The 12,397-nt window shown below is 37.7% G+C and overlaps 1 protein-coding gene across 1 annotated transcript in view; it reads right to left on the bottom strand.

Moving 5' to 3' along the window:
* Positions 1-12,397, bottom strand: part of LOC140149308 (E3 ubiquitin-protein ligase UBR5-like) — a 52,802-nt gene that overhangs the window by 26,725 nt on the left and 13,680 nt on the right. The window contains exons 13-22 of the mRNA XM_072171574.1: positions 11,961-12,069; positions 9,648-9,939; positions 9,116-9,246; positions 8,109-8,234; positions 6,798-6,909; positions 5,917-6,071; positions 5,241-5,438; positions 2,015-2,096; positions 1,297-1,431; positions 619-757 (exon numbers count right to left, since the gene is read on the bottom strand). Coding sequence (XP_072027675.1) covers positions 619-757; positions 1,297-1,431; positions 2,015-2,096; positions 5,241-5,438; positions 5,917-6,071; positions 6,798-6,909; positions 8,109-8,234; positions 9,116-9,246; positions 9,648-9,939; positions 11,961-12,069 — 1,479 coding nt within the window. The remainder of the gene's footprint in view (positions 1-618; positions 758-1,296; positions 1,432-2,014; positions 2,097-5,240; positions 5,439-5,916; positions 6,072-6,797; positions 6,910-8,108; positions 8,235-9,115; positions 9,247-9,647; positions 9,940-11,960; positions 12,070-12,397) is intronic.

Raw genomic sequence — 12,397 nt, 5'->3', positions numbered from 1 at the left:
TAAGTAACATAAATGAAGTGACTTTAATGCTAAATATTCAGTAGATTTGTTGCAGGGAACGTTACAGAGACTGTCCTGGCTATTACTATTTTATAAATCTCAACGTTAACTTATAGAGCTGTGATATGTACAAACATCGAAAAGTTCTGCTATTTGAATTTAAAGACCACACTATTATCAATTTCAGACTTCAGTTTAACTTGTAGTTTGATCACTAACCATAAACAGTGATCATTAGGATACTCAGGCCCGTAGCCAGGGGTGCCCCCCCCCCCGCCCCCGATTTGCAAAAATATATATACAAATTTAGAATTTGCGAGAGTAGCGAACCAAAAAATTGGGGTTGTAAGCTTTTTTGCTCAAAAAAGGTCAAAATTTGGGGAAGAAAGTCCACTTTTCACAAAATTGCCCCTCCCCTGGAAAAAAGTCCACTTTTTAAAAATCAGCACCCCACCACAAAAAATCCTGGCTACAGGCCTGAGGATACTTCTTGAACAAATAAGTTTAGCATGGTTCTTTTGGTTAAGTACAGGGAATATGTATCATGATGAAGACATTGATTCATTATTTGATATGGTATTGATATTCTATTATTCATCCTCATGTTGCATCCCTTACCTTCTAGCTGCACTACTGCTTCCACTGCTAGCCATGGCTGCACCTGCTATAGCATTGCTTAATGTATGCAGAGCATTACGGAATATCTGAGCTCTACTGCTTAATGACTCTGATGATAAACTGCCTACACCAGAGGATTCTGTAGGGTTTTAAATAAAGAAAGCAAATGTGTTATAACATTCAATTAAGATATTGAATAGACTTTTTTGGTAACTTAGAAATATGATGCTTTAACCATAACACCATCACTCCCAAAGACCATGCCAATGAATATATTTCTCTCCTAAGGTCACATCATACTAGCGGTCTCAGTTAAGAGAAGACATGTCACTGGATGATCAAAACCTGACTGGGATTGTTCATGTGTTAACTGGAATTGTCTCCCTGCTCAGTCATGACCAAAGTTGATAATGACTCCAATAGATATGACTTCTGTTCACATGCCAGCCCTATGAATGTTCATCAACAATTTCAGATTAATTAATTGCAGGACTGATAGAGTGACTAGATGGAGTCCCAAATTATGAGTGACTAGTACCTATTTAGTATAATATGATCATTAAATAACCATGTACACAAACAAATTGCGCACAAATATGTGAAACTTTTCTTCTTTTTTACGTCTAGAACAATTTTTATTCAGAGCAAAACACAAAGTTTGTATTTTTTTATCCTTACCACTAGATGGAGCAGCAGGTAGTTCTGAGTTGGATGTAGGACAACACATTGATATACAAGCATGGAATATGTTCCTATTACCATCACATCTTTCACCAAGTACACCTGATAACTTTTGCTCTTTGATCACTAAACCTGTCAAGTAAAACAAGATGGATTACAACAATGGAAGTTAAGCAGTCACTGTATGTGGTATTTCTTTGTTTAACTTCTTCAATATTTGGATTTTTCAGCAGACTTGCATCACCATTTCACCAATATTATGTAATTATAATAGATTCGATATTACATTGGAGCATTGGGAAACGGTTAAAGAGTATTGGACCTCAACCATTGTGTGAAATAGGTAATTGAATTATGTATTATTGATCTCTTCTTAACTGCATAGTGTGGAGTCAGTGAGCCCCTCAATTGATAATAATATCTGTACACAAATAAGGGTTACTCCAAACGAAAGTGGAACATATCATAGTAGATTACACTGTAATGTACTAACAACAATTTTTCTTATAGTTTGGTTATTTGCAACTAAACAACTTGTACATGGGTCTCTAACTACCATAGCTCAAAATGAAGAGTCATGTTTTTCTTCTGTTTTTTTTTTTTTTTTGACCACAGACACCTTTTTGGCTTGTGATGCGGTACATAAATATTTAGTAATTATGTATGTTACGTATTATTAACAATGACAGCTTTTAAATCACCAGGTTTCACTTACTTGTTTCAAGTTCCAAGTTGCTAAGGAAATGAGAGACAGCTTCATAATCACATCGTAGTATATGTGGCATCAAGGCTTGAGCCTGAACAAACAAAAATGAGATGATACAACATGGGTACATATACAAATAACTTGCAGTGTATAATGACAAAGAATGGACATACTATTTGGCAACACAGAGTAATCATCTAAATATTAAAGTTAATTTTTTTATTTCTTCCGTGGTCCAGGTACGCACTGGTGATCAGTGATCGCGTAAAAGTGCCGAGGTCTCCTCCACTTCTATGCGCCAACAACCGATGAATCAGCCGTCTTGTTGTCAAGACCACTGATTAGCCAATCAGCGTGATTGTTTATCGCTTGTGTGTTTATGCTCTTTTTTCGCGATACGCACAGCCCAGACCACATGAGAAATCAAACATTACCTTCCAGGAAATAAGAAATTGGCTTTAGCCGATAAATCCCGGCTGCTCACTATTTAATCTCCACAAGCAACAAACCAATATAGGTAATTTTGAGTTGGTACTCTTTGGGTCTAATTTCTATGGTGATACTAAATGTCACACATTGCGGAGGCCTATTGTGAAAAGACTTGACTTACCTCCAGTGCCATAACAATAACAGCTACCTTGTTCTTGAGATTACTACTTAGTGATATATGATTGAGATAATAAGTGCCTAGATCTAGACATCTAGCTGGACGTAGGTCTAGCCATACTGGGTCACGGATAAAAAGACTTGACTTACCTCCAGTGCCATAACAATAACAGCTACCTTGTTCTTGAGATTACTACTTAGTGATATATGATTGAGATAATAAGTGCCTAGATCTAGACATCTAGCTGGACGTAGGTCTAGCCATACTGGGTCACGGATAAAAAGACTTGACTTACCTCCAGTGCCATAACAATAACAGCTACCTTGTTCTTGAGATTACTACTCAGTGATATATGATTGAGATAATAAGTGCCTAGATCTAGACATCGAGCTGGACGTAGGTCTAGCCATACTGGGTCACGGATAAAAAGACTTGACTTACCTCCAGTGCCATAACAATAACAGCTACCTTGTTCTTGAGATTACTACTCAGTGATATATGATTGAGATAATAAGTGCCTAGATCTAGACATCTAGCTGGACGAGGTCTAGCCATACTGGGTCACGGATAAAAAGACTTGACTTACCTCCAGTGCCATAACAATAACAGCTACCTTGTTCTTGAGATTACTACTCAGTGATATATGATTGAGATAATAAGTGCCTAGATCTAGACATCTAGCTGGACATAGGTCTAGCCACACTGGGTCACGGATAAAAAGACTTGACTTACCTCCAGTGCCATAACAATAACAGCTACCTTGTTCTTGAGATTACTACTTAGTGATATATGATTGAGATAATAAGTGCCTAGATCTAGACATCTAGCTGGACGTAAGTCTAGCCACACTGGGTCACGGATAAAGAGACTTGACTTACCTCCAGTGCCATAACAATAACAGCTACCTTGTTCTTGAGATTACTACTCAGTGATATATGATTGAGATAATAAGTGCCTAGATCTAGACATCTAGCTGGACGTAGGTCTAGCCACACTGGGTCACGGATAAAAAGACTTGACTTACCTCAAGTGCCATAACTATGACAGCTACCTTGTTCTTGAGATTACTACTCAGTGATATATGATTGAGATAATAAGTGCCTAGATCTAGACATCTAGCTGGACGTGAGGTCTAGCCATACTGGGTCACGGATAAAAGACTTGACTTACCTCAAGTGCCATAACAATAACAGCTACCTTGTTCTTGAGATTACTACTCAGTGATATATGATTGAGATAATAAGTGCCTAGATCTAGACATCTAGCTGGACGTAGGTCTAGCCATACTGGGTCACGGATAAAAAGACTTGACTTACCTCCAGTGCCATAACAATAACAGCTACCTTGTTCTTGAGATTACTACTCAGTGATATATGATTGAGATAATAAGTGCCTAGATCTAGACATCTAGCTGGACGTAGGTCTAGCCATACTGGGTCACGGATAAAAAGACTTGACTTACCTCAAGTGCCATAACAATAACAGCTACCTTGTTCTTGAGATTACTACTCAGTGATATATGATTGAGATAATAAGTGCCTAGATCTAGACATCTAGCTGGACGTAGGTCTAGCCATACTGGGTCACGGATAAAAAGACTTGACTTACCTCCAGTGCCATAACAATAACAGCTACCTTGTTCTTGAGATTACTACTCAGTGATATATGATTGAGATAATAAGTGCCTAGATCTAGACATCTAGCTGGACGAGGTCTAGCCATACTGGGTCACGGATAAAAGACTTGACTTACCTCCAGTGCCATAACAATAACAGCTACCTTGTTCTTGAGATTACTACTCAGTGATATATGATTGAGATAATAAGTGCCTAGATCTAGACATCTAGCTGGACGTAGGTCTAGCCACACTGGGTCACGGATAAAAAGACTTGACTTACCTCCAGTGCCATAACAATAACAGCTACCTTGTTCTTGAGATTACTACTCAGTGATATATGATTGAGATAATAAGTGCCTAGATCTAGACATCTAGCTGGACGTAGGTCTAGCCATACTGGGTCACGGATAAAAAGACTTGACTTACCTCAAGTGCCATAACTATAACAGCTACCTTGTTCTTGAGATTACTACTCAGTGATATATGATTGAGATAATAAGTGCCTAGATCTAGACATCTAGCTGGACGTAGGTCTAGCCATACTGGGTCACGGATAAAAAGACTTGACTTACCTCCAGTGCCATAACAATAACAGCTACCTTGTTCTTGAGATTACTACTCAGTGATATATGATTGAGATAATAAGTGCCTAGATCTAGACATCGAGCTGGACGTAGGTCTAGCCATACTGGGTCACGGATAAAAAGACTTGACTTACCTCCAGTGCCATAACAATAACAGCTACCTTGTTCTTGAGATTACTACTCAGTGATATATGATTGAGATAATAAGTGCCTAGATCTAGACATCGAGCTGGACGTAGGTCTAGCCATACTGGGTCACGGATAAAAAGACTTGACTTACCTCCAGTGCCATAACAATAACAGCTACCTTGTTCTTGAGATTACTACTCAGTGATATATGATTGAGATAATAAGTGCCTAGATCTAGACATCTAGCTGGACGTAGGTCTAGCCATACTGGGTCACGGATAAAAAGACTTGACTTACCTCCAGTGCCATAACAATAACAGCTACCTTGTTCTTGAGATTACTACTCAGTGATATATGATTGAGATAATAAGTGCCTAGATCTAGACATCTAGCTGGACGTAGGTCTAGCCATACTGGGTCACGGATACCACCTGTAGCATTCTTGGTCAGGGGATACATGGTACCATTGCCATCTTGAAGTAGCATTACAGCATCCTGAAAACAAGCATTTCAGTAGGTAGGGTTGAGTCATTCTCTTACTCTTAGGATGTTAGGCCGAGACACACATGCACATTGCACACACGAACATTGCACACACACACCCAAACTTGTATTCAGTCGCAAGAGTGGACTCTTGGATTACACATGCAACTGAGGACTGTCATTTCACATTGAAACCATGGACATTTATAAACAAATCTCATGAAATCTGATAATTAACAGCCACACTGTGGACCCGCTATCTTAAGTAAAATGGGGGGGGGGCATACACTAAATTCTTTCTGAAGGTGTGTAAATGTTCTCTGAAATACGTCTTGTAACTGTGGATGTCTATGGTGTTTGTGTTTCCATGTTTATCAACTTAAATTGATACAAATGTCCCTAGTTGCATGTGAAAACAGACATGTACACCCAGACACATTAGTTTGCAGAGGATTTTGCATATCTCACCCAAGCTGCTATTTTAACTTACCTCCCTGCCATTATGCAGCTTTATACTGTCCTGTGCTTTACCTAAGAATGATGCAGTATTAGTTGGGAATGAACTTTCCACAGTAGCACGACTGCTACTCAAGTCAAAGTGCTGATACAACAAGTCATTCTTCACCTTTAATACAACATGTACACCTGTAAAATACAAATTTAACAATTTGAATACAATATTTAGTATGATTTTCCATTGTAGTAAGGTAAGTGACTTTACACATATGCAGATTTAGACAAAAATCATAGTAAATCAAACAGAGAGCATTGCATTGCATGATGATTAAGCTGCTGTTAAGACTAAGTTTCACTAAAGTGCCCGATTGTCACATATCATGATGGGGATAAAGAAGTTCACCAAATCTTGCTGTTTTGATGTGAAATTGAAGTAATCTGAGGTACCTGTGTTTTCAATGTTTGAATAGTTTGAAAGATTGGATTTAAACTAGAGGTAAAAAACAACTTCATATTACATACCACTGGGTGAAACACCTTACATTTTTTCCACTGAACAACTATTGCAATTCCGATTCTTTTGATGCATGGCAGTATTCTTATGTAGGCTATTTAGCCTGGTTTGAGCATTTTGCTTGAACCATCAAGACCTTAGCATCTCTCCAAACAGAACGCTTAAACAACACTGAAGCTTGGATGGTACCATTGATGAATATGATGTAGTCTAAATACATTTCATCCTATAGCAGAACAACTTCATTCACATTGGGTGATGTCATGCATTTTGAAAAAGCACTGGTCACTTTTCTGTACAAACTGGTGACTAATTATTCTAACTTATATTAAGTGCCGTTGTTATGTAACCTGTCAGTACTTGATGATATCAACCTAGCCTTTAAGCTATGTGACACTCACCTCTGAAATCCACTGACACAGCCATAATCTGAGCACTCTCAGGTAGCATGAGTTTCTTGGGTGTACGTTGGAAGCAGTCTGGTATCTTTGGTCCTTGGCCTTGTCTTACAACCTGTAATCATACAAATAATGAAAGACTCAATCTCAATCTCAATCTTATTATCAATCACACTGCATCATGTGATATACATAATCTGAGCACTCTCAGGTAGCATGAGTTTCTTGGGTGTACGTTGGAAGCAGTCTGGTATCTTTGGTCCTTGGCCTTGTCTTACAACCTGTAATCATACAAATAATGAACGACTCAATCTCAGTTGCATAATCAATCACACATTCTCTAGATCTTGTGAATACTACATCACTCGTCCTCATTTAAATAAAATTCTGTCCACCATAAGGTACCACAGGGCAATTCACACAAAACAACAATAAAACATGTGATAGGTATGAATGGTTTTAGAATCGAACTAGACACCTGTCTCTCTGTCACTTAAAACTTAGAACCAACATGGCTGCCATTTCAATTGTTATACTGTTCCACTTGAGTTTATTCGATACGTCTATACATGGCTCAAAAATTTGGAAGTACTCATATGACGTTACATGTATAATGTAGATTGGAAATCTATACTATTTAACGGTGCAGTGCCATATAACGGCATCAACTCATAAATTGTGGGGTAGCTGGAGGTTGTGGGTTTGAATCCCTACAGCACAAATGAGTTGTGCACTTGGTTATCACCTCACCCATGTGTAATGGGGAGCTATTAGGGGATAATTATAATCTTAATGCTGAGATGAGCTGCACTCTGAACACCCCCTTGTTGAAATGAAATGATTCTGATGTATCTCAGTGGCTGTGGAATAAATTTTGAAGTGTGCTGGTAACTAAAAGTGAACCAACATTTAATTTGATTTCAAAATTATTTGGCTTTAATATGTCAAATACTATTCTGTGGTATTAATTTTATTGTTCTGAATTGCCGCATGGCAATTTACAAAATTTTCTTGATTTAGCAATATTTCAACAAAAATGGATACTATAAGGATATATTACACAAAATAATATACAATGTAATGTAAAATACACCCAAGTTTTTTTAGGTTCAGTGGTGGGCTCTAGCACAAAATTGAACCTTCAGTGGTGTGCTCCTGAAGTGAGTGGTGGGCTTCACCGCCCACTGCTGCCCACCGTAGCTACAACCCTGCATTGTATCTTTTGGTAAGCCCCCAGAGAGCTTGAGATTAAATTGTAATTATGTTGAACTATTATAATTATGTTGAATTATCTAGAAGGTGGTTCAAACTAACCTGCAATTCATCCTTGCGTAATAGCCTGCAATCCTGCAGTAATGTGGAAGGTTCTAATTCCACATTGGCATCACTGGCTGGTTCTGCTGCAGAAGGGAACTTCACCGCTGCATAAGCACCATCAACCTAGACAATAATAACAGCAATAATGATGATTTCATGATGGAAGTCATTTTGTAGGAGTCATCTCCACTGGGTAGCTGACAATGCAATTTTGACTGTTGTGACTTTACTTCACAATTCAGGATTCCAAGTTCACGCCAACACAAAAAAGCTACAGGTTTTGGCCCCCGTGGTAGGTAATACAACCCTATAGAATAATATGTTTCTACTTTGATGAATAAACCAATGACATTCAATCAGTTATACTTCTTCAACTTATAATAGACTCATAACATTGTGGATTGATATAGAATTCTGGCGATTCGCAATACGATGCGCAGCCAGCTGTTGCTCTTGCTAGTCCAATTTTTGACCTTCAGGGTCGAAATCACGGTTCTAGCCACCATTGGATTTTCACGCGAGTGTGATAAGTATAATGTTGAAAACAAATCCATGAAGGATTCTGTGTGATCAATAGATAGAAAATGGATCTATTAATGGATCGAATAATTGTAAATAACTGTTTAACTGGGCAGTCGCGTGCAACATCATTATATTGACATTCAAACACACAATGACATTTCGTTCCTGTGTTGTATTCATATTATGCGGGCTTTGGATGTCGACATTTTCATATTATGCACTGCATATTTTGACCTCTGCTGGAGGCGCATCGTATTGTGAATAGCAAATAGCATGCACACAGCTAGGGTGCAACACCTATGCTAGTAGTGTTTTGCGTAATATGCGACTGGTGTAGGCCAATGTAAATTTATGAAAGCGAAAGTTGAAAAACAATGTTTGCCATTGCCATATATAAGTTGAAAGAAGTACAATGGAAACCCAGCAGTATTTTATCTTTATTTACATGGTGGTTGCATCACATATAAAATTGACAAACGTACCTTTAGAACTCTTCCAATTGGTGCACAGCGTATATCCTCTACAAACACAACATCAGTCAATGCCCACACCTCTATGTCTGGCTTATCAAATTCCCTTACAGGTGATGATAGAGGGCGCTTACTTCCACGCCCTGTGAAGAGTTTAGAAAATAATCATCTTAAATTTTGACCCATACTTAACAGTTTTATCAACATTTACTAGTTTCTTGATATTTGAAGTCATCTTCTCAGCAATAGACCCTATGCAATAAACTAAGCAGAATGGTATAAGGATTGAAATGGCAGCCATGTTGGAGGACAGAACAGCAAAACCTGTCTCAAGATCGATTCCACAACAATTTATATCATACCTACCACCTCTTTTATTGTATCATGGGAAATATACGCTGGAGGATAGAATTTATTTTAATGAGGATGACTCTACTATGGGTGATGTTCTATTGTAAACCCTCCATAGAACATGTATTTTTCTCAAAAAATCAGCAAATATGTTACAATTATCTTCATGCAAAATCTAAAAGTGGGTACTTACTATGTGCAGCAGGGCTGGACACTACCACTACCTCTCCACTGCTAGTAGAAGCAGGAGACGGAGGTGGACCCATGTCACCTTTCACCTCAAATTTAGCCTCAACTTTGATGACTTCCTCTGGAATTTTAGCTTCTACACCTCCTCTTTCCTGTGAGTTTTGTTTGATTCTGAAGCGACATGTATCTGTCAGGTTCCAGGCTGCATCCATAAGTTGACCAACTTTGGGTTGTGATCCTTTAATGGTGAATGCCAGGGCTCCATTATGATACATGGGACAGCTACGTAAACAAACCTATAATATGGTGAGAAAAGTAATCAAAGTATCTCAACAAATAATTGATCATTGACACTCTTTTTTTTTCCACAAACGTTTGAGGCACACAAAGATCAGCTTACCGTATTTACTCGAATAGCCACCCTGGGGCGTTACATTTTCAAGCGGGAGGCGTTGATTAGAGGTCAGTTTTAGAATGATAATTCCTGTTAAAATCATTAGGTAAGCTTGAACTCATGCTGAAATGACAAACTATGAACTTAGGAACACTGATTTAAGGTTCACCTCCAAGTTTCAGACCAGATTTTTGCCAATTATCAACGCTATTAACAATCATGTGTGCAACTTGATAAGCTTACTACACAAAATACCATGGAAATATCAGCATTTTTTAAACATCTTGGTTGAAAAAAGTGGTGGGAACGTTTATTTGAAGGAGGGTGACTATTCAAGGAAATACGGTATATTGGTGACAAATCTATATAAGTAGATGCCATTTCATTCTTTCGTACATGACAATGACATGGAAATGATAATTACTTTCTAACATCAATTTTAATATTGAGAGGCTTAACCTGATTGATCCACTTGTTAACGCGGCTGTGTACTCAAGACATTGTTTCTTTCGCGAAATTGAGCTTTTTTGAAATGTATTTACTTTGTTATGTTTTTTATAAATACAAGGAAAGAAAATCCAGATTTGTTAACTCCAACTGCTCTATTTTATGGATTTTATTTCACTATTTCACTCGTTTCCGCAATTTAAAAGGAAAGAAAATCTTTGTTGTACCATCGGGTATCGCGCAATTTGTTAACGCACAGATACGCTACGCACACGTTAACGCTTAGCTGCATGCGCCGCGCATCTTATGGAAGCACCGCGGAAGCACTGATTTCATACAAACCTAGCGGTCAAATGGCTCCGTGTTAGCTGATAAAATGTGAATTTTTTCAAGTTCTTTCCCCCCGATTTAAACATCAAGATATGAATAGATTTCGCCCAAAGTTCTCAAAGGGCTGTGGATTTACCCGATGTTCACGTAATGTAAGGTAAAAAGCGAGAACTGCCGCATTCTCCTGTGAGCTTCGATCAAAGCGCAAAATATGACCACTTTAAACTTTAACGGTCTTTATTTCAATGTTCATTTTCTCGGTAAAATGACTATTTAGGTACACGATAACTCAATAAATACAGCATCTATAGGTAAGCAATTATGCTCATCATAAAAAGCATGATCGACTTAAGAAACGGTTTTCTCATTTTTTTATATTTTGGTCTATTTCCGATTTTAGGCATCATTTTGTGCAAATGGGCGTTTGTGAATTTGAAAAAGTTCATTTTGATGCCTTATATGGTCAATATCTCAAAAAATAAGGCCAATATCAAAAACTAAAAAAACGTTTTTGGAATGGTGTCTCAAGATTAAGAAAAAAACAAAACAAAAATTTTTGGAAAGGGTGTTTTTTTGTTATGATGTACCGAACAAAAATTGCCAAAAACTCACTTTTTTTGCGATTTTCTTCATAATTGTTGTTTTTACACCAAATCTGTATTTATATTAAGATTCATTGATGTCTTGCCTTTATAAAAATGTATACTTTTATATGTCTTGCGTTAATAATTAAAAAGTTATGGCACTTTTACTACATGCATGTCTGAGAGTACACAGCTGCCTTAATAATGTTGAGTGGCAATGACTAACTGATATTCCTCAGGAAATAATCATGTGAGTTAGACGATCATTAACTTGTTTTCATTGTTGAAAGGGATTCAATCATGTTACACAGTGATTCAACAATTCTGCACCTGAAGCATCAAAATATTTTTATACTAATTGGGCAGCAAAACCTGCCTTCGCGATATAAAGATATGCAGGCATGGGTGCGTCATTGTTAATTTCTGATTCACTAAGTGTATTCCTAAGTGTATTTTTATACTGTACAGTGCTTAGGGCCTTTGGGAATCAAGTGCTATATTAAATGCTGCTTTACACTATCATTATTAAACAAGACAAAATTGCATTGCAATGTTTTATTACCTGTGACCCAGCTGTGATGCTTCCGGAATTCACCTCTCGTTTTTTGGCCCGAGCTCTTTCCCTAGCTTTTTCCAGTACCCGTTTCCTGACAGTTAGAGGAAGTACTCCCCTGCAAAGTAAACAAAGTAAAAGTGTGATACAAAATCTACCCAAACACAATACAGACCCATGGCCAATTTACAGTCCCTGTGTTTTCTATGTAGCCATGTTTCTCGCAAACATATGAGGGCTGATTGATGTGTTCAATGTGCTTTAAGACAGCATAATGACTACCCACCATAATTTATACGGATGAATGCATTATTATTATGATATTATGATTATGCCTTGAAATATGCACAAACACAGAGTGAGCGTTACAGTTTTGTCTTGCGCCCTTTGTGGAGCTAGCCTTCATTCATATTCGCAATATTCTGTCAAGTCTGCTGCTATCACTT

This window comes from Amphiura filiformis, chromosome 3 (genome assembly GCF_039555335.1).
Source record: "Amphiura filiformis chromosome 3, Afil_fr2py, whole genome shotgun sequence".
NCBI classification, from domain to species: Eukaryota; Metazoa; Echinodermata; class Ophiuroidea; order Amphilepidida; family Amphiuridae; genus Amphiura; species Amphiura filiformis.
Note: the sequence above shows the minus strand (reverse complement) of the source record. Positions and strands in the feature narration are given on the sequence as shown.